Source organism: Glycine max, chromosome 15, assembly GCF_000004515.6.
Source record: "Glycine max cultivar Williams 82 chromosome 15, Glycine_max_v4.0, whole genome shotgun sequence".
In the NCBI taxonomy this organism is placed as follows: Eukaryota; Viridiplantae; Streptophyta; class Magnoliopsida; order Fabales; family Fabaceae; genus Glycine; species Glycine max.
The window spans coordinates 41,285,069-41,308,666 of NC_038251.2; the positions used below are offsets into that span (position 1 = coordinate 41,285,069).

At 35.2% G+C, this 23,598-nt stretch overlaps 1 protein-coding gene and 1 long non-coding RNA gene across 4 annotated transcripts; both read left to right on the forward strand.

Moving 5' to 3' along the window:
• Window positions 1–6,475: 6,475 nt before the first annotated feature.
• On the forward strand, window positions 6,476–6,735 carry LOC121173646 (uncharacterized). Its single transcript, XR_005888904.1, has 2 exons — window positions 6,476–6,538; window positions 6,636–6,735. It is a non-coding gene; the product is annotated as an uncharacterized lncRNA (long non-coding RNA).
• A 6,909-nt stretch (window positions 6,736–13,644) lies between these two features.
• On the forward strand, window positions 13,645–18,197 carry LOC100813866 (SUN domain-containing protein 1). 3 transcript variants are annotated; one of them, XM_006597985.4, is made up of 3 exons: window positions 13,664–13,870; window positions 13,973–15,073; window positions 17,714–18,197. In XM_006597985.4, exons 2-3 carry the CDS (start codon window positions 13,991–13,993, stop codon window positions 18,017–18,019), a joined length of 1,389 nt encoding a protein of 462 aa, XP_006598048.1. In that variant the 5' UTR covers window positions 13,664–13,870; window positions 13,973–13,990; the 3' UTR covers window positions 18,020–18,197. The 3 variants fall into 3 exon arrangements, with proteins under 3 accessions (XP_025981526.1, XP_006598048.1, XP_006598049.1); XM_006597986.4 differs by having other exon boundaries at window positions 13,668–13,773; XM_026125741.2 differs by having other exon boundaries at window positions 13,645–15,073.
• Window positions 18,198–23,598: the final 5,401 nt, after the last annotated feature.

Consider the following 23,598-nt stretch of genomic DNA (forward strand, 5'->3'; position numbering starts at 1 on the left):
GTCAGGGCAAAATGCAAAATCCTCGTGGATAAGGTTGGAGAGTAGCAAAATATCATGGATGCTTGGGAACTATTATTGCAGTCTATGAATGAAAAATCATATAATGAACGCTTGAAAAACTTCACAAATCGATGCATACAGTATAAAGTATTTGTTGATTATGTCCAAAATACATGGTTGATGCCTTTTAAGGAGAATTTTGTACAAACATGGGTTGATCGTGCAATGCATCTTGGAAACACAACAAAAAATAGGTACATAAATTATTTGACATTGTTTTTTTTTAATGTTTCATTTTATTAAATTAAAAGTATTTTTTACATTTCATTTATTGCATGATAGGGTTGAAGACACACATGTGAGATTAAAGAGGCTACTTCATGATAGCATGAGAGATTTGTGTAGTTGTTAGGATGTAATGAATAGCATGCTTGTCTTGCAGACGATTAATGCTTCATTTTAGAACAACATAAATATGATTGAGCATAGGTTTAATTCTCCGATATATAAGAAGTTACATGACTTTGTATCAAGAGAAACATAAGACATCATTTTTCATAAGTTTCAACGGGTTGACACTAAAGGTACTTACAATTCTACTTGTGGTTGCACACTTAGAGTTACTCGCGGTCTACCATATGCTTGTGAACTTAAACAATTTATCAGTATATATGGTTCCATTCCCTTGATGTTCATGTATGTACCTTAGAAGATGTTATCCATTCATAGTTCAGAAGACACGAGTGACTTTTGGGGAAACTTAACCCTAACACACGAGGTTGATGCATTATTAAAAGATTTTTACAATTAGATGTGTGTGGTGAAATCACCTTAAAGACAAAAGCCTTTGAACTTTCATTTCCCAATACCACTTCAATATGTCCCCTTCCAGAGAAAGTAAAAACAAAGATTGCACTGAAGTATGTGAAACCTACCAAACATGAATATTCAATGTGGGAGCATGTTAATAAAATGAGCACGATGGTTGATACTCCAAGTGTGGCTCGCAAGGTTGATCATGACAAGGGGAAGACAAAATTGGATCATTATATGTATGCATTTCCGATGAGTTGCAACAATACATTCCGAACATAAAGATGTCACACCGGATGGAAATTGTGGTTACATGACAATTGCAGCTTTGCTAGGCCAGGGTGAGGAGTCTCGGTCTCTTGTTAGCCAAGATTTGATTCAGGAACTTCAAACATGACACTCTTTCAATATTCAATTATTTGGCTCAAAAGAAAGACGAAATTAATAACCTCTTTGTTTGTTGAACATGAGCCAATACCCGAAACAAAATGGATGACCATTCTCGACATGGATTTGTCATTGCTAGTCAATATAATGTTATATTAGTCCACTTTTCTAGACTGCAAAGTTGGACCTTCTTTCCACTTAAGAATCCTGTGCCAACTACATCCTATCTCATTTCAATTGGATTTGTCAATGGAAATAACTTTATGTAGATATATATTATCCACTAAGGATAACATTTACTTTTGTAAGCTAATATTTATTTATTTGCTAACTTCATTTTTTGTATGATAATGTGGTTTTTTCAAAGGGATAATTGTCTAATGCCTCTTATTGTGCCACAATGGAGAAGATAATACGCACCTAAAGCCTGTTCATGGAAAAAGCTTTACATGAAACACATTCAATCTTTTAATTCAATACAATTTCAATCAGCTAGAGGATCTCAATATGTACTGGACCTTTCTAAGGATTGAAATAATTTAAAACGTTCAATGTGTATCCAATTAATTTTATGGATGTGTATCTCAATATGTAGTAGACATTTCTATGAAATTTCATTTAATACATGAGTTATTTCTATTTGTTAAAATATTAAAAAAGATGTACAACAAAAGTATGATTTCGTTGCATAGTGTACAACAGAGTCAAAATTTCATTATACATCCTGAATTTAGCCCCTTTTGCACAATACAACCATGATTTCATTATAAGTTGTGTAACATAATCATAATTTTGTTATGTATGTTGTATTTAGTCCCCTTGCATAACAAAATCATTGTTTTCTATAAATCACGATGCACAACGAAATCAAGATTCTATAATACAAGGCGGTGCAAAAAAATACAATAGAATCTGTTGAACAACATTTTTTGCACCCTCGTGATGTAGCAGAATTATGATTCCATTGTACATTGTGGGTGAGGATGAATTTGAAATTTTGGAATGGTGATAGGGGCGAATAGCAGTTTGGTTGGGGCCAATAGCAACCCATCTTCACACTAGGCTCAACAAGTTTCAAGCCCTAGCCCAAACTACTAAATGACCAAGGGAGTTGCTACGTGCACCCAGCATTATTGCTGGGGCACCCAGCAAACAGTGAAGTGGCAAAATTGCCCTTCAATAATTCTTCTTCCGGAAGAAGTATTTCTGTAAACTTTTCGGAAAAAGCTTTTCCGAAAAGTTTCCGGAAAAAAACTTCTTCCGGAAGAAGAATTTGTGAATTCCGGAAGTACCCACAAACTACGTCCGGAAGAACGTCATCCGAAAGTTTCCGGAAGAACCTTCTTCCGGAAGTTTCCGGAAGAACCTTCTTCCGGAACTTAACTTTTTTTTAAAAAAAAATTATTTGATAATATAATTTACTTTTAATGGATAAACTAAATTATAAAATAATTAATATTATTATACATAAATAATTAAATAATTAGTGAACGTATGTAACGAAATAAGAATTTTCATTTTATAATAATAAGTAAAAATAAAATAATATTTAATGCGTATGTAATGACGATTTTGCCCTTGTGTAATTTTCTTTAAATTAACGCGTAAACACTTCTTTCTACTGCGCTTTCGCTTTCTTTGCTTCTTTTTACTGCCTTTCGCTTTCTTCTGCTTTGTTTCTTCCGGTTGCTTGGTGTTCTTTCGGTGGTCCCTTTTGCAGTTTCCATTGGTGGTCCCATGAAGTATTTAGAGATTCGGTGGTCCCGTGTTCGGTATTTGAAGTTTTGTTAGTGGTTGTTCTTCCTATTTTGTCGGAGGTACGCTTTTATGGGTTTTTTTTTTCTTTTCCGGCTAGTTTTTAGAGAAGAAAAGTAGTAAAAAAATGTGTTTCCGGAAGAAATTTTAGGCACTGAGGCCTTTTCCGGAAGAAGTGTTTCCGGAAAACACTTCCGGAAGACCTTCTTCCGGAAGTTACTGAGGCCCATTCCGGAAGAAGTGCTTCCGGAAGTGTTTTCCGGAAGCAATTCTTCTGGAATAGGCCTCTGAAACTTCTGGAAGAAGATCTTCCGGAATGTTAAATTATTAGCATTTTTTTATTTCTGTTTTATAATTTATATATATATATATATATATATATATATATATATATATATATATATATATATATATTTGTTTAATAATGGATTATTTGTTTAATTAGGTATAATGGTATATATTGTGGACATTAAAATTTATAACAATAAAATTCATTTAATAATTTTTTTGTTTTATAATGGTATATATATATATATATATATTTCTGTTTTATAATTTTTTTTATTTCTGTTTTATATATGTTGTGGATTATTGATTTAATTAGGTATAATGATATAATATTAAATGATTTAGGTAACTTAAATGTATAATGGTACAAAAATGTTTTATTAGTTGTTTATTATAGTGATAAGTTTAGTTTAAGTAAATAATGTAGTTATAAATTTAGAATATAGTGATAATTTTAATATAGTCGTGTATGATGCATATGTCCTATTAATATGTTTGTTATTTAAGGTGTAGTAAATTTTTGGATGTGGTTATATGATAATTTGAATGTACTTGTGTATGATGCATATGTCCTTAAGATGGACGAAGATCAATGGAGGTATGACTTTGCGATGTCACAAGAAGTTCATATGGATTATGATTATGATAATCAAGAAGAATGTGGAGTGAATGAACCACATGTCGATTGTTCAAATGCTTTTAATACATCTCAGGTAATCATAGATAATTTGAGTCATTGGTTGAATTGATGGTTTGTATGAAAATTAATATGTTAGGGTTGCGTTGTAGGTATTCGCTACTCGAGATGATGTTTTGCAATGGGCTCGAACAGTTGCCCATGAAAATGGATTTGTTGCAGTGATTATGAGATCTGACACAGAGACCGGTAGCAGAGGAAGAAGTTCATTTGTGTTAATTGGGTGTGAAAGGAGTGGTACGTACAAGTGTAGAAATAAAGAATTCGTTAGAAAAGACACCGGGAGTAGGAAATGTGGTTGTCCCTTCAGGCTTCGTGGGAAACCAGTGCGTGGAGGGGAAGGTTGGATGGTGAAGTTGATCTGTGGGATTCATAATCATGAATTGGCGAAGTCCTTAGTTGGACATCCATATGCCGGGCGATTGACTAAGGAAGAAAAGAAAATTATTTCTGATATGACAAAGTCGATGGTGAAACCGAAAAACATCTTGCTAACGTTGAAGGAACACAATGCCGACAGTTACACCACGATAAAGCAAATTTACAATGCAAGAAGTGCATATCGTTCTTCAATAAGAGGAGCTGATACCGAAATGCAGCATCTGATGAAGCTTCTCGAACGTGATCAATACATTCATTGGCATAGATTGAAGGATGAAGTTGTGGTGCGTGATCTGTTTTGGTGTCACCCAGATGCAGTAAAGTTATGCAATGCATGTCATCTGGTGTTTTTTATAGACAGTACCTACAAAACAAACAGGTACAGACTCCCACTACTTGACTTTGTTGGAGTGACACCAACGGCGATGACATTCTCTGCTGGGTTTGCATATCTGGAGGCTGAGCGTGTTAATAATATTGTATGGGCTTTGGAACGATTTCGAGGCCTATTTTTAAGACACGATCGCCTCCCTCTTGTTATTGTCACTGACAGAGACCTAGCACTGATGAATGCAGTGAAAACTGTGTTTCCCAAGTCTACTAATTTGTTGTGCAGGTTTCATATCGATAAGAATGTGAAGGCGAAGTGCAAATCTTTAATCGGGGAAAAAATGCGTGGGACTATGTAATGGATAACTGGGGTACTTTGGTTGATTGTCCGTCCGAATACGAGTTCCATGAGTCATATCAGAAGTTTCAAGTTGCTTGTTCGCCTTGGCCGATGTTCGTTGACTATGTTAACGACACATGGATTATCCCCCACAAGGAAAAATTTATTACAGCATGGACGAATAAGGTCATGCACCTAGGCAACACAACAACAAACAGGTATTAACAACTGATTTTATTTGTTAGTAACGATTAATATTAAATGGTATTTAATTGTTGTATATTTTCATGTTTGTTGTGTATTTTAAATGTAGGGTTGAATCAGCTCATTGGGCTCTCAAAAGAGTACTACAAAATAGCGTTGAAGACCTATGTAGTGTTTGGGATGCCATGAACAACATGATCACGCTGCAACACGACGAAATTAAAGCATCCTTTGAAACCAGTACGCATGTGGTTGGCCATGTATATAAAAAAACCTTATACAAGAGGCTTCTTGGGATGGTTTCGAGGGATGCTTTAAATCAGATTGCTTCTGAGATTGACCGTCTACGTTATCTCGGCAACAATCTCTCTTCTAGTGGTTGTGTGATGAGAAGCACGTACGGGCTTCCTTGTGCATGTGAGCTTTCTAGGTATACTGCTAGCAGCATCCCATTGGAGTCAGTCCATCTTTTTTGGAGGAGACTTTGCTTTTCAGACCAAGGGTTATGTGAGACGGAAGTCACCATCAAGGAAGAAATAGAGGTCATATCTAAAAGGTTTGATGAACTTGATGTGGCTGGCAAAGTAAATCTGAAGAGTAAACTTCGAGAAATCGCATACCCTGATCATAACTCTATGTGCCCTCCTCCATCAAAGGTGAACACTAAAGGTGCACCGAAGAAACCGATGAAAAGAAGTCAAACATCCACAAAGCGTGATCTGTCTTACTGGGAGTATGTTGATGCTTTTCATTCTGTTCAAAGCAGCAACTCTCCAGTGAAACGAAGTGCATCATGTTCTCAACCGTGTCAGCCAACAAGGATCATCCCGATGTTGGATCAATTTGCGTCATTCTTTCAAGGTTTCATTCGTGACGTTGTGGATGTGAAAGCGGACGGTAACTGTGGATATCGGTCCATTGGCGCTTTATTAGGTATGGGGGAAGATTCGTGGCCGTTAGTGCGTAATGAATTGCTTAAAGAACTTGGCAGGTGGTCGCATGAGTACATGAACCTCTTCAGTGGCACAGAGAGATTTGAACAATTAAAGTTGTCCCTACTTGTTGATGGATTTTCAAAGGTATGTTTTTAGGTTAATTTTTTTTAATAACAATGTTTAAATTACTTACATGTGTATGTTTGGTTCATTCAGGTTAGTGTGGACAAGTGGATGGATATAACAGACATGGGATATGTGATTGCTTCACGGTATAACGTAATCCTTGTATCGTTGTCCCAACAACAAAGCATGACATTTTTCCCTCTTAGAAGTCAACCACCACCTGACTCTTCTGGCCACCGCATCATATGTGTCGGTCACGTGTTTGGAAATCATTTTGTTCAGGTACATTGAATATAGTTAGTGTAACAATTATGCAATGACTTCGCTGGTTCGTTTGGCACGGTCAGCGCATGATATAATGTTTGTTCATGTACAACAGGTTTATTTGAAAGACCATTGTCCGTTGCCGCCCCCAGCGCTGTTGTGGTCAACCAATTGTTATTCTCAGGCAAAGCAATGGGCAATTCCATATATTAGTAGAATGCAGCAATACACAAGCTTGATGTCATTCAAAACACACTATGTAGACCTAAATGAAGACTAAACATGCATTGTTTATTTAATTGTATTCATTATGCGATATAATTCGTTGTAACCCGTTACTAATCAATTAATATTATCAACTACTCGTTTGGTTAAGCAAGGAAATTGTTGGTCCAACAAAAATCATTTACGCGTGCAGCATACATCATTGTCATAATTGACAACACATAATGACATGCATGCGTATTACAGTTTGAGCGTGACAACACATTGGCTGACTTCAGTACACATTTTGAAACTAGCAGTCGCTCGACAACACATTGGTTGACTTGACTACACATTAGCGACAACACATTGGCTGACTTGACTACACATTTACGCGTGTCTATTTTTTTGTAAACAAAGTTAAACAAAGGCTCGGTCACAACCATCTATATATATGGCAGACTAGGCTACTAAATCACACATTATCTTGCTTTTAAATAATCTCCCAACTGATACACAAACTATGGCATTTCTAGGAGAAACTAGCAGTCAGACGATTGTCAACTCAAGGTTGGCTTTCATTTATCCAAATGGATCGATTATTCACAATGATACTGGGGTTTACTTCCAAACTTCAACTCCGGTGCCCATTCGAGTACCAAATAGGTGTGATTTTGCAAGCCTAAAAACCAGAATACACAATACCCTTCAGCTATCCGACAAACAATTTTTGGATGAAATTCACTACCGGAAGCCATTCACCGATACAGGTAACCAAATTCGCTTTGAGTGTATCAAATTGATAAATGATGACGATGTCAACACAATGTTAATGTGTAATGATCAATTTTCTTGTGTTGGTCCGATTGAGTTATTATGCACCGTTGGAAGAACACCAGATGGAATAATAAACTTACTTGAAGGCACTATGCCTCGTATTCATGACGCGATCCTGTATTACAACGGCAAATGGAACATGCCACCGCAGAACAAATTTGTTGGTTGCGCGTTCACAGGAAAAAATCCTAAGAAATTTCAAATTCCTTCAACATGTACCATCGATGAACTGAAGAATTTAATCAAGCAAGTTGCACCTAAAGGGATTCCCCCTCTTGGAATTCACGAATCACAAACGGTAAGACGATTGTTTTTCCGCCAACCAGCTCGGTTTGAGTATTCAGATACGGTTATAAAATATGAAATAAATGAGCTGATCACCAACGAAGAACTGCTGAAGGTGTTAGTACAATCTAACTACTGGAAAAAATATGGACAAATAGAAATTTTAGCTGTCTTTACTAAATATGTTGAAGACGAGGTTAGTGGGACGTCGCTAAACAACTGAATGTCATGTTTAATTTTTTGTTTTTTCGTTGATGTAACCTTTATATGTTTACGGCGTGTTTAATTCCCATAATAAAGTTGAATGCGTTGTTTCAGTGGTCCAAAAAATTAATTGTTAAAAGGGTTCATTTCGTATTTTTTTGGATTTTGAGGCTTTGTTTTGACGTGTTAGTTGACGGAACTGGGGAACGGGACTATTTTTTTTGGATTCTTTGACGTCCAAACATGAGAAATGGCCGCCCTCCGTTGTCTCAGGGCACTGGCACACCCACGCAAAAAAATCCCAAACATGGGTACTTGAACATGGAAAAAGGGTTCATTTTGTATTTTTTTGGATTTTGAGGCTTTGTTTTGACGTGTTAGTTGACGGAACTGGGGAACGGGACTATTTTTTTTGGATTCTTTGACGTCCAAACATGAGAAATGGCCGCCCTCCGTTGTCTCAGGGCACTGGCACACCCACGCAAAAAAATCCCAAACATGGGTACTTGAACATGGAAAAAGGGTTCATTTTGTATTTTTTTGGATTTTGAGGCTTTGTTTTGACGTGTTAGTTGTCGGAACTGGGGAACGGGACTATTTTTTTTGGATTCTTTGACGTCCAAACATGAGAAATGGCCGCCCTCCGTTGTCTCAGGGCACTGGCACACCCACGCAAAAAAATCCCAAACATGGGTACTTGAACATGGAAAAAGGGTTCATTTTGTATTTTTTTGGATTTTGAGGCTTTGTTTTGACGTGTTAGTTGACGGAACTAGGGAACGGGACTATTTTTTTTGGATTCTTTGACGTCCAAACATGAGAAATGGCCGCCCTCCATTGTCTCAGGGCACTGGCACACCCACGCAAAAAAATCCCAAACATGGGTACTTGAACATGGAAAAAGGGTTCATTTCGTATTTTTTTGGATTTTGAGGCTTTGTTTTGACATGTTAGTTGACGGAACTGGGGAACGGGACTATTTTTTTTGGATTCTTTGACGTCCAAACATGAGAAATGGCCGCCCTCCGTTGTCTCAGGGCACTGGCACACCCACGCAAAAAAATCCCAAACATGGGTACTTGAACATGGAAAAAGGGTTCATTTCCTATTTTTTTGGATTTTGAGGCTTTTTTTTGACGTGTTAGTTGACGGAACTGGGGAACGGGACTATTTTTTTTGGATTCTTTGACGTCCAAACATGAGAAATGGCCGCCCTCCGTTGTCTCAGGGCACTGGCACACCCACGCAAAAAAATCTCAAACATGGGTACTTGAACATGGAAAAAGGGTTCATTTCGTATTTTTTTGGATTTTGAGGCTTTGTTTTGACGTGTTAGTTGATGGAACCATGGAACGGGACTATTTTTTTTGGATTCTTTGACGTCCAAACATGAGAAATGGCCGCCCTCCATTGTCTCAGGGCACAGGCACACCCACGCAAAAAAATCCCAAACATGGGTACTTGAACATGGAAAAAAGGTTCATTTATGTAATTCTTACAAACAAAACTCATGATTCTAAAAACTTATGTTTTTTATGTAATTCTTACAAACATGGAAAAAGGGTTCATTTATGTAATTCTTACAAACATGGGTACTTGAACATGGAAAAAGGGTTCACTTATGAATTATTAATCATTTTAAAAACTTTTTTTTTTATGTAATTCTGACAAACAAAACTCATGATTCTAGGTTCCCTTTTTTTAAAAATAAATTTAAAACAACCGTAAACTTCGCTTAAGGACCACAAACAATCGGAATAACAAACTATATTATAAAATAATAAACTGTGCAAAACACGTCAACTATATTAAACAAAAACTGTAATAATTACAAATATTCATGTCAACTACAACACAACAAAATAAATACAATGATCAATGGTCCGTGCGGCGTCTCTGACGAGCCCTGACCGTCCCATCAGCACTGGGTCCCCCTCTCGCGATCGTCAGGCAGTCCTGCATAATGTCATATAACTCTGTGCCTGCAGTGACTATCCTAAGGTTGAGCACACGCTCCAACCTCTGTGCAATCGCCTCATATCCCTCGTAATCATCCTGTCAAAGTCAGTAAAAACATTTATTATGAACTTCAAAATAAACAACAACTCATAAAACATTAAACGCGCAAATAATCTTACCACATATGGAGGGGGGTCAAATGCCACTGGAACCTAGGGGCTGAGCGGCTGTATGTAGTCCTCAGGGTCTGCAGCTGGTGCATCCCTCTACTGGTCAGCTGCCTGGGTCGGTGTCATGAAAGGGTGAGATATGCGGAAAAACCACTCAATGTAATCCGCAGATACCTGCCCAGGCACTAGACAAGGCTGACCCGCAGGTAGTAAGTGATCTGCAAACTCCATCCACCTGTCATCTATCTGATCCTGTGACAATCGTGCACTAACAGGCGGCGGAGGGATGCTCTGGATGTAACCGAACTGGCGTACCACCCTCTCCGGTCGAACTGTGACGATCATAGGACCCCATCTGAGCTGACCCTGGAACGATGAAATCTCCTGAAACGCCCTAACACCCCGATGCTCCGTGTACGGCAACCAGGACACATCTGTGACGGTCAAACCATCACAACGTGCCCTGTAGGGTGCTCCTGTGATGCCCTTCATGTGCGCCTTCGACGTCAACCACCGGGAAGCACGTGGGGACGTCTCCTGGTATGTATCCTCAGTCACGCACTGATGCACACTAGGGAAGTGCTCATAGATCCAGCACTACACAATAATTGAGGTTAACATAACATAAAAACATGTTTAAATCATAATCGAACCTAACATATTAATAAACACAAAATTTACCTGAAGTAGCGTCAAGTACCCCGCAAGCTGTCGGGTGGTGGTCCTACAAGCCTCATCTAACTGGTCATACATATGAACCAGCGCGGCAACCCCCCAAGCGTAACCACCACTATGAGCGAGGTCCCGGAAAGCGTCAAGGTGGACCACATGCACGTATGTTGCACTCTTATTAGCAAAAAGAGTGCAACCGACAAGGTGCAGCAGATAAGCGCGAGCTACGACAATCCACCGCCGGGCCTGACATCTGGTCTCATAAATGTCACGAACCCATCCTAATCATACATATGCTCCACGTGTGAGTGCTGTCTCGGCTCTGGCCTCCTCCGCAGACACTTCCAGCAACTCCGTGAGCAAGAATCTGGCCTCCTCTGTAGAAAGAGCGTGGAAACTGTGCAAGGCGCCAGTGATGGGCAAATGTAGAATGGACGACACATCATCCAATGTGATCGTCAGCTCTCCTACTGGAAGGTAGAAGGTGCTAGTCTCACTGTGCCACCTCTCCACAAATGCGGATATAAGTCCAGGATCGCCAGTAATAACTGAACAATCTATCAGTGGACTTAATCCTGTGGCAGCCACCATGCCTTCAATCTCAGGCACTGGCCTCCCAATCAGTGTCACCTTCCTCCCATGTGACACTAACTTCAAATCAGGACGTTCCTGATTTGAAGTACAAATTATACAATTATTAAAAAAAATTAATCATAAACAAATAAATAAACAATGACAAATAATTAACAAATTAAAATACATGTCCACTCCACACGGCATGTGCAACATGCTCGGCAAATGATGTGAGCACTGACGGGTCACGTGGACCACCAGGGAATCCCTCTGCAGCATCATCACCATCTGACCCCTCACCACTATCAGCACCCTGTGCGTCCACACGCATCTCAGGTGCCTCCGTAGGCTGCTCAGGGACATCATCAGTCATGTCAGCGACGTCCTCAGCCATATCACGTCCCTCCACAGTCATCTGATGAACGCGTAGCCTACGGGCTGAGGCAGTAGGCCTACGCCTCTCAGGAACATCAGCAGCATCCTCATCAGCAGGTCTATCTCTGCCTACAACTCTACCTATCGCACGACCTAAACCTCGTGTTCTGGCCATGATCTGCAAATCATGTCGAACACGTATTTTTTTCGGTCAAAATATACATAATTTTCTTTATAAAAAAACAATTTTATTTATAAACAAATAAGACTAACTTAAATCAAATTATTTTAAAACATACACAACATAATTTTTTTAAAAAAATTAAACTTCATTTATAAAAAAAACACTACTAATGTAAAAAAATTTTATTAATAAACATCCACAACTTAATTTTAAAAACAAAATTAAACAACTTCATTAAAAAAAACACAACTAAATTATTTAGTAAAGATCCACAAGTTAATTTTTTTTAAAAAAATAAACAACTTCATTTATAAAAAAAACACAACTAATATAAAAATAATTCATTACTAAACATCCACAACTTAATTTTAAAAAAAAAATTAAACAACATCATTTATAAAAAAAACACAACTAATGTAAAAAAAATTAATTAGTAAACATCCAACTCTTAATTTAAAAAAAAAATAAGAAACTTTATTACTTAAAAAAACACAACTAAATTACTTAGTAAACATCCACAAGTTAATTTTTTTTTAAAAAATTAAACAACTTCATTTATAAAAAAAAACACAACTAATATAAAAATAATTCATTACTAAACATCCACAACTTAATTTTTTTAAAAAAATTAAACAACTAATGTAAAAAAAATTATTTAGTAAACATCCACAATTTTTTTAGAAAATAAAATACTTCATTTATAATAAAAAAAACTAATTGATTTAAAAAAAATAGTATTTTTATAAAACTTCCAAAACACACAACTTTAATTATAAAAATAGACAACTTCATTTTTAAAGAAAAAACACTAATTTAAAAAAATCAACAATAAACAAAAACAAACACAACCACTTTTATAAAAAAAAAATTTACAAATTAATATTTAATAAAAATACACAATGTAAATTATAAAAAAAAACATGACATCAAAAATCCAAACCTCATTTTTCATAAAATCTATAAAACAAAATAATCAACAGAAATATAATAATTCATTTAAAAAAAAACAAAAATAATTTTTGTTTTAAAAAAAAAAAGAAAAAAAAAACAACTTTCCGGAAATCCCAAACGTTTCCGGAAGAAACCTTCTTCCGGAAAGTTTCCGGAAGAAGAGTTCTTCCGGAAAACGTTTGGTTTCTTCCGGAAGAACACTTCTTTCGGAAAGTTTCCGGAAAATGTTCTTCCGGAAGTTTCGGAAGAACCCATAACGGGTCTTCCGGAAGCCTCGCCGTCAGCCCCCTTTCCCCATTTTTTCCGGCACCTCCTGCTCTCGTCTTCTACCCTATGGTTCTGCTAACCTAAGGTTCTTTTAACCTAGCCTAATGTTACAACTACACAGTGCATAATAAAACCAAATGGAAGGTTAACGAAACTTACCTCGAACGGCAATGGCGTCCAGGCGAAAGAAGCAGCAGCTGGGCTCGCGGTGGCTTGCGGTGGAAGAGAATGCTCCCGGAAGAGGAAAGAAAAGAAACAAAAGCAGAAGCAGAAAGTGAATCCGGGAGAAAAGAGGGAGTGTTTTAAAATTTTTTAATGAAGGGCAAACTTGACCTTTCAATAAATTGCTGGGTGCACCAACAATAATGCTGGGTGCACCTAGCATATCCCAATGACCAATCATGTCCCTTATCCCGCTTCAGCTTTGTCCCTCTTTTTGCGAATCAAAATTTCATAACCCCCAAAAAGTACCAAGAAAGAAAAAAAAAAAAGAGAAACTTAAACAAATATTCAATTCAAATCCCGTCGTCTTCATTTCGTTGCTCACCAGATCTCATATAAAACACTAAACTGTAAAACACAAGCTCTCTCTTTCGCCTGAAATTTTCTTCTTCCTTTTCGTTTGCTCAGTCAATTGCTCTTCCTTCACCACCACGCATTATTTTTAGGGTTTCCAACATTTCCATCATTTTCCTCTCTTTTTTTTCTATATTTTTTGTTATTTATTTATTTATTTTTATAATTTTTGAATTTGGTGTTTGAATTGAGAAGCGGTTTTCGACGATTCTGATGTCGGCTTCCACGGTGTCCATCACGGCAGCAAACCCGGGGGCGCGTCGGAGACCGGTGATCGCCACCGAGAAGAAAACAGCCACCAACCTCGAACTCCTCGCCAACGATGTCGCCGTCTCCCCGGCCGTCGCAACTTCCGGAGACGGCGCCACCGGGCGCGACCTCAGCCACCACTCGGTCCGCGGCGAGGCGCTCCTCGACCGGACGCCCCGTGATTTGGCTCCGGCGAAGAAGGTCGCCGGCGGGAACTCGTCGTCGGTCCCGCCGCGGCGTGCGCGGAAGCTCTCCGCGAAGGCCGAGAAGCCGCGGTGGCTCACGTTGGTGAGCATTTTCGGGAAGAATATGGTGCTCTTGGTGGTGCTGGCGGGGCTGGTCCAGTTGATCTGGCGGATGTCGTTGAAATCCGGCGATGGCATGGCTGGCGGGTATGTCGGGTTTTCGGAATTCGAGGGCCGGATTTCGGATGTGGAGGGGCTGTTGAAGAAGACAGCCAAGATGATTCAGGTTCAAGTTGATGTGGTGGATAAGAAGATTGAGGATGAGGTTAGAGGGTTAAGGAGGGAACTAAATGAGAAAATTGAAGAGAAAGGGGAAATTTTGGAAAATGGGTTGAAGAAAATGGAGGCAAAGAATGAGGAATTGGAGAGGTATTTGAGTGAGTTGAAGGGGGAGGATTGGTTATCAAAAGAGGAGTTTGAGAAGTTTGTTGATGAAGTGAGGAGTGTGAAGGGGAGTGGGTATGAGGGTGGTGGGTTGGATGAGATAAGGGAGTTTGCAAGAGGGGTGATTGTGAAAGAGATTGAGAAGCATGCTGCTGATGGGCTTGGGAGAGTGGATTATGCTCTTGCCAGTAGCGGTGGCGCAGTGGTGAAGCATTCGGAGGTGTTTGATTTGGTGAGGGGCAATTGGTTCTTGAAGTCTGCTAGAAATGGTGTCCACCCCAACGCGGAGAAGATGTTGAAACCGAGCTTTGGTGAGCCTGGGCAGTGTTTCCCCTTGAAGGATAGTAGAGGGTTTGTGCAGATTAGGCTCCGCACTGCCATCATTCCTGAGGCTGTCACCTTGGAACATGTAGCGAAGGTGATGTATTTTCATTCTAAATCTAAACATTGTTGTGTTCAGGCCAGTCAGTTATTATGGTATATATGGTATACACTTTAATATGTTCTTGTATTGTTCCTTGATTTTAGAGTAGATGAGATGTTTGATACAGCAATTTGATTATGCATATACATGATGCAGTTCTCATGTTTATATACTTGGCCTGTTGTTTGATTGTGGCAAACTGAGTTTATGAATTTACATGATGTGCCATGAAATAAGTTTATGCTAAGACCCTAATATATTACATAGATGTATAACTAGTTTATTGACAAGTTTTTTCCTTTGGGCGACTTTTCAGTGTAGTTCTGTAGAAGATACAGTTCTGTTCCTCCTTGTACTTATTCTAGTGGTGCTAAATGTGATTAATTATGATTATGATTTGTGTGATTATTAGCTGTTAGGAGTCCGTATGCCAGATTTTTAAATCAAACAAATGATAAGAGAAAGAATTAATGGGCTGTTTGATTCATGAGAGTATCAGGCTTATTGTGCATGTCATGGGGGAGACTGGAGAGTGTCATATGTTTTTGCTTGTATAGTTTTTCCCTTGAAAGCGTAATGTAATGTTTGGTTGGCCATCTTTTTGATATGGTTTGTTACACTAATAATATTGAGCCGTGTTTAACAACATGGTTCATATCTCCTATATAGTGCTGCAAGCATACACTGTAAATGATAGGCTATCTTTCATGTTTCTTTGATTTGATCTATCAAATGAGCAGTTTGTTATCATTCATAATAGAGACAGCAGAGATTAAAGTCCATTGCATCAATTAATATTGACACTAGAAAATAAAAGAATTTGAAGAACTAACTATTATATCTATGTTTAGAGCAGTAATTTTCTTTTGTTTTCTTTTATGAACTGTGAAGGAAGAGAAGAGAGGGCAAGGTTTTCAGAATTACGTGACTTTGTTTTCAAACTTTTCCAATAATTATCTAAAGAGCTTGGCTTATGTTGCTAAATATTTGAACTTTTGTCTCTTAAGAAGAAAAAATGCTTCCATGTTGTATGTTTGACGATACCAGTATGCATCAGCTAGGAGGTCATGGTTAGGTCTAGTATCTGTAAAAGATTCAGTATCTGGTACTGATCTACTGTAGTGCATATATTTATTGTGTCCTACTTTATGAATTAGTTAGTGTTGAATGTTAAGTTTTTTTTTTTTTTGATGAGGCTCTGATGACCAATTCCAGAGATTAGTTGCTAGAGTGGTTTTTACCTAGGATGGGGTCATTAGGGATGGATTTTATTTATTATTATGGAAGATACCGTGATTGATACATGGATTTGCCTAGATGGCTGTTTTTCTGTATCACATGTATATCTGATATTTGTATGGTACGAATGAATGTGAAATTTTGGCATATTTTCTCATTTTTGGTGGGGACTGTTGCCTGTGTAATTTTTGCATATTTTTTCATCCAACCTGCATATTTTTTGTTTTTGCATCTAATTTTTCATCTGCTAGTATTTAGTTTGCTACTCTTAGAATATGATAAATTTCTGCTTTGGACATGTGTTTTTGTAATAATCAAGAAAACTAATGCAGAGGTGAGGATTTGGGAATAAGTATTGGAGATTTAACTAGTTGTAATGATGAATATAATGGGGCTTTAGACATGATTATGTATGTTGTCTTCTTTACGCATGGATAGATGTTACATTTATTTAATGTTCCTTTTCTTGTCTATATCTAAGAAATTTCAAAAGTTGACAATTTCCCTAGAGTATTATATCAGATATTAAATAAATACTCAAGATGCACAACAATGATCTGAAATTAATTTGATTTATGAGCTTTCTTGTGTGAACTGCTTTACCAGTTATTTCTAAGTATCTGTTGTTTTTTGGTAGGTTGGTTGTCTTTCTGTTTTTTGCAGGTTAGAGCATTGTAATTTCTTATAATCATTTCAGAGTGAACTGCTTTACCAGTTATTTCCAAGTTACTAATGATCTTTTCTGGCTTTTTTTCTAACTGGATTTATAGGAGTTAAATTTGTTCTCACTTTTGCTTATCGATCATTGATGCTCCCTGCTCCATTAAAATTTTTCTCTACATCTTTTCCAGATACTATGTGTTATTGATTTACCATAAATTTCCCTATTCCTTGTGTCTCATTATGCTTTTGTAGGTATATGATTGAACTACTTTTTTTTTATATCTTCGGTTAGTTTCTGAGTTTGAGATGTTGATGAAAACCCAAATATTTTGTGTGTGATGATCCTTTGTTTTTATTATCTGTTTCTATTTGGTGCATTGATGTTTAAAGATTTGATTAATAGATGCCATTGTAGCATACCTTGTCATTTCTGAGTGTACTGATCAGACCAAATGGGAATAGAATAACTTTGATAGGATGAGAAACTTGGTTGCTTTTGTGGCATATATTGAACAGAATAACACTGCTTTTGAGAAACTTTCCGGTATTAAAGATTTAAACTTGTCATCGAGTTCCATTTGGTATTTTGTTCATGATGGACATTATTGTGTCGATAATTTTATTTTGATTTCTCTGGTACAAGTGTTTTGCCACATTTCTTTTTATTCCCGCTTTTCTCCTTATCTTTTTATATTGTTAGATGTTAGTACTGATGTTTCTTCTGTTCAACAGAGTGTTGCATATGATAGATCAAGTGCTCCTAAAGACTGCAGGGTCTCTGGTTGGCTGCAGGAGCATAATGCTGATTCTGCAATTAATACTGAAAAGATGCATCTTCTGGCAGAATTTACATATGACCTTGAGAAGAGCAATGCTCAAACATTCAACGTGTTGAATTCAGCAGCTTCTGGTGTCATCAACACGGTAAGGCTTGATTTTACGTCCAACCATGGAAGCCCTTCACACACATGTATATATCGCTTTAGAGTTCACGGTCATGAGCCTGACTCGGTTTCTATGTTGGCACAGGAGTTATAATGCTGTCTTGTTTGCTTTGAATTTTGTCAATTTCTGTGTAATTGTCCAGTGTATTTTCTTTAGATGTAGGATAGGATGTCATGGACTCCTTAATTACTAGATGCAGAAATTTAACTTCTTATTGCTGCTTCAAATGGACTTTGTATCTAGTGTATGAATCTGATTTAGGCAGTCGATAGATCTTGGGTATTGCAAAGCAATTTTTTTGTCTTTTCATTTTATATAGTTTTATTAATTTTATTTTATAGTTTTATCTTTTCTGGTTTTTATTCAAGTTTTTAACTCCTTTTTTTTTACACATTTTTTTTACCTACCAGTAAAGAAACCAGTTCAATTTGACAAAACCTTATATTAACTAAATAACCAAATCCTTCGTAAAAACGGTACACTTGGTTGCGTTTACATAAACTCATCAGTTGTCCATGTCCACTAAAAATGACAAAATGTGTTTCGTCACTAAAAAAAAATTTAAAATTCTTACATGTCCTTGGACTTGGATTTGAACTTTTTTTTTTACCCAGGATTTGAGCATTTATTAAATTATGTGTTATTAATCTTAAATGGATAACTCCCAAAAATAAAACTTAACTGGATTGATAAAAAAAAGTAAAAAGAAAATTCAAAATGTATCTCGGGCATTAGTACTCAAGAGTAATATATACATATGCATCTATTATTGTAAGTGGTTAGTTGCGATTGATTTGTGGGTGAAGGCACGAGAGAAGAATTCGTTAGTGCTGGAAAAATTGAAGTTGCAGAGAATGTGGAAAAGATAATGAAAGAATGTGACATTCGAAGTAAGTCAAAATAAATTAATTAATCTAATTAATTTTTATAAAAGTTTAATTGCTATAGATGGTCAATGTACAATTTTTTATATTGACAAACTAATCTTAATTCATGACATGTGTGACTTTTAAATCAAGTAATTAAGGTAAGATTTAAACTTTTTAAAAATGTGAGCATTGTACGAATGATTAATGGTGTAACAAATATTTTCGTTGTCCGTACATACTAATTAAACCATTTATATAATACCAAATACAAAGGTATTTTTCTTAAAAGAAATGAAACCTGAATTGAGTTGAGTTGAATTCACACATGGGAAAATGATTAATGAGACAAAAGAGATCCAATGGTCTTTTTTTGTTTTTATTTTATTTTTTATAATAGGTGATAACTAGGTTAAATTTTTTTTATCAGTACAAATTAAAGAGTTTTAGGAGGTTTAATTTACACACCTTATTTATTCAATTAAACTAAATCCCTTAATAACTAGGTTTAAATCTTTAATTTGATGTAAATTACAAAAGTCACATGCCATTCAATTCCAAAAACATTATGACAATACCCAATAAAAAGTCCCATGCCATTAGTCCAATCCTAATGGTTTTATGTGATTTCAATTTTCAACCCTTGCATATACTTCAATATTGAGCTTTTAATATAAGAGCTATAGATCCATTCAACTCTTGTACCAGTACAGTAAAGTTGTGGCACATATTTGTCCATTGATAACAAAGTCAAAGATTTTATGACTCTGAGGAGCAAATATAGAAATCAAGAGATTTTATACAACAGGTAGAGCAATCTAGTACTTCGAATTGTACCTGCATATTTTTCATGCCCCCCTCCTAATTAATTTGAATGTCCAATTACTCTCAGTTAGTTCTCTTTTGCTCTTCCATTTATTGACAATATTTATGCTGATCATGTGTAGTCTCCATTCAGGAATGTCAATTTCATATACATGGGACCATATGAACTATCACCATAGATAATAATTGAGGCCTCGTGTCATTCTGTGTGGCTAAAAAGCTACTCTAGCTGTTATTAAATATATGGACATTGAGGCAAAACACGCTTAGGGAGAAAAAATAATGGGAATTGAATATTTTTCCAACGATTTTATTAATTCCAAAAATATATAAGCACTGTGTAGCTAATCTTTTTAAATAATTATTTTACTGTATAAATATTACTCAAACCTGTTGGCTACATCATATTTTGACAAATGACAACTTTATATTCCATTTTACAAATCCGTATTTGAATAATCAGATGCTGCTGTCACAAGCATCTGCAATGTTATAACTTTTTTATTTAATGTCTTTTTTATGCGTGTATGATGGCATGATGATGGATCAAAACAGTAATTGGAAATCTTATAAATTATGAGTTCAGATAGTGCCACACACCAACCACACACTTGCTATGGAAATAACAGCATTGTAATATGATAATTGATATAACATGCTGAAACATATGCCACTGTTACTGTTCAATTATTCTAGATTTCAATTAAGCTCCATAGCATGATCCGGAAGGGAAGGGAAAACGGACACAGATTGTCTAAAGTTGCGTGATTATCGACGCCATCTGTTAAGAAAGAAGAATTGTTAACTACTACTTAGGATATTAATAAAGGAATATTGAATATAGGTGTTTGCTAACATATCATACTAAAAAAATAATGAAGAGTCTAATAGGTTAAAGGTTATATACTTTTGATAAAGTATAATTGAATTGATTGAGTAAGATATTTCAGTTGATTGAGTCAGATATGTAGGTTATTATAAACTTTTTAAAATTGTTTAATTTTTAACGATAAAAAAAATATATTTATACTATGTTAAATTTCATTTTAAACTAATTGACATTAAATTAAGGTGTTCAATAAATTTTAAATATATAGTCTGCATTCCAAAAATTAAGAATGTGATGTTGGACTTTACATCAAAATAATATCTATTTTATTCATGATTAATCTTTAATAAAAAAAAATTATTCATTTATAATTGGATCTCATTTTTAAATAATTTTTTTCATTCATAAAATACTTCTTGCACTTAAAAAATCTAAAAAAAACACACACATATATATATATATGTAATGCAAAACCAGTTGCAATCGGCCAAGATAATGTTAAGTTAATTACTTACAATTAAATGTTAACATATGTTTTTTTAATATATTTTCAATATAATAAATGATTTCTCTATTAAAAATCTTTTGAAGAATTCTAACCATTAACATATTGGTCAAAGGGATATTATACTCTCACTATAATTTATAATAACAAATTTATTCATTGACTCTTTATTGTTATTTTTAAGACTTTCATTAATTAGCTCAATTTTTTTCTCTTAACGGATAGTATTATTTCTGTTTCTTTTCTCCTTAATCTAGTAGTGTATCTACATAAAATAAAATATGTAATTAATGTTCGTACATTTTTTTAGATTTAATTACTTATTTAATTCTTATGGTTTATGACTTATACTTTAAAGTTTGAAAGTGATATTTTTAGTCTTTATAATTTACATTTTAATTTTTTTTTATTCTCTATAGTTTAAAAGTAGTCTTGTTAGTCTTTATAGTTTTTATTTTAATTCTCTTTTAGTCCATATAGTTTGAAAGTGATATTTTTAGTCCTATAATTTGTATTTTAATAACCTTTTAGTCCTTACTACAATGTGTGTGTATATATATATATATATATATATATATATATATATATATATATATATATATATCTAGATATATATATATATAGAATTACTTGCATAATATTTTTGTTGTTAATCGAGATAGATGATATTACTCATATTTTGATGGAAAGGACTAAAATAGAATTAAAATATAAAGTATAGAACTAAAAAGATCACTTTCAAACTATAAGGACTAAGAAGACCATTCAAATTACATAGACTAAAAGAGAATTAAAATATAAATCATAGAAACTAAAAAAATCACTTTAAAATTATAAAGACTAAAAAAATATAAATTATAAAACTATAGAAACCAAATGAATAATTAAACCTATTTGTTTAAGTTAATATGACATTGATATGAAATATTTATTAGTCTTATTGATGATTAATTTCTGCCAAAAAAAAAATCTTAATTGATACCATCTTTAATAAGTCTCTTTTTAATCACATTTTTTTATTTGTAAAATTGAAACTCACAATCTCATTTAAAACATCAATACCAATTTCACCAACTTATTGGTAATGTCATTATTTACTTTAAATTTTCTGTTTTATTTACTTTTATGTCTTGTTAATAGTGGCATAGCAATACATTTGGTTACAATAGTGGAATAGTAATTTATTACTAGTGCCTAAGAGGTAGGTACTCATATATATGTAACAAAACAATATACTTGACATATAACTCGTGATCTTAACTAGACAAATAAGTACCTGTAAAAAAAACTAGACAAATACGTAAAAACAAATTATCCGAATAAATAAAAAGGAACAATACTAAGACATTAGTTAGCATTGTAAAAAAAAATGTGACAAAAGATCAAACTATCAAGAGAATCATTGTCCTCATTCCGTAGATCACATGAAAATTGGTGAAGATAGCTTGATATTGGGTTGGAATTTGGATTGGTTTGGGTTAAGCATGAAAACAGGAATACCAAGGAGTGTGTCTGTGAAGTGGTACTATAGTGGGCCCCACTTTGCCATTCGAAAAGCAAATGGTCATCCTCTATTTTGGGGAGAATGATGTGCTTTTTCAATGAAGAAAACTGCCGCCATTTTGGTGTTATTCTAGGCTGGCTTCGTCTCTTTGCAAGGTGGCGTAGTACCACAAAAGTTAGAGAGATCATGCATGAATGAATAGTTTATATGTTACCAAAATCATCTTTGGGGACCATACTACTCTACCTCCACCTTTATAACTGGCTTCAATTTTCACTCCTTTTCTTCTTCTTGCTTTCTTTCTTTTTTGTTTTCTTTTCCTTCATTATATTTTATCATGGATGATAAGCGGCAACATGCATTCATTCAGCTTCTTTGAAACTGGTCCCATTTAATTTGGTAACCAGTTTGACTTTGACTGTTGATTCATCTCTTTGGAAGAGCCTCTTTGCGTGCCTATGGTTTTTGAGCTTTTTTAACATTTTGTTAAAGGGCCATATTCATTCATGGAATTAGATTAGAGGACCACTTTCCCACTCTTTTCCTATGTACGTTATTTCCCAATATAATGGATCATTTGCTAGTATAACAAATTGGTAAAATTATGCGGTTAAGTATAACAATAATAGCAAATCAACTTTGAACAATGTCACAGATTGTTCAAATTTGATTTACTATTAGTATGATGGCCAAAAAAGTTTGAACAATTTACCATATGAACATGATGTGCCAAATATAATCCGAAATAAGCTTTTTCATAAATATTCAATGGAGATCTCAATCCATGCATGATGTTGCTCTTGATTGTTTTCTTAGAAACCATGATTGCTTTCGCGAAGGTTGTTATGGAAGTTTCTCAAAAAATAACCATTTCTCTTCCTTAAAGACTAATACATTTTTATATTCTCATGATTGTTGAGACTTAAAAGAATGCTTCAAAGAGCGCTTCAGGCAAATTCTAGCTACTAAGTAAACTTCATTACTTTATCTTTTCACCCCTTATTTCAGCAATATACTTTAACATCGATCCGGAAGTACAAATTAAACAAGAGAAAAGTGAAATGAAAGTTAAATCAATGTATAAAATCATGATATTTAGATTTTATGTAAAAAAAAAAAAACTAATTGTACCAAATTGATTAA

Coding starts and splice junctions, on each gene's coding strand:
- LOC100813866 (XM_026125741.2), top strand. CDS start 13,991: ATGTCGGCTTCCACGGTGTCCATCACGGCAGCAAACCCGGGGGCGCGT. Junction 15,074..17,713: donor CCTTGGAACATGTAGCGAAG/GTGATGTATTTT, acceptor TCTGTTCAACAG/AGTGTTGCATATGATAGATC.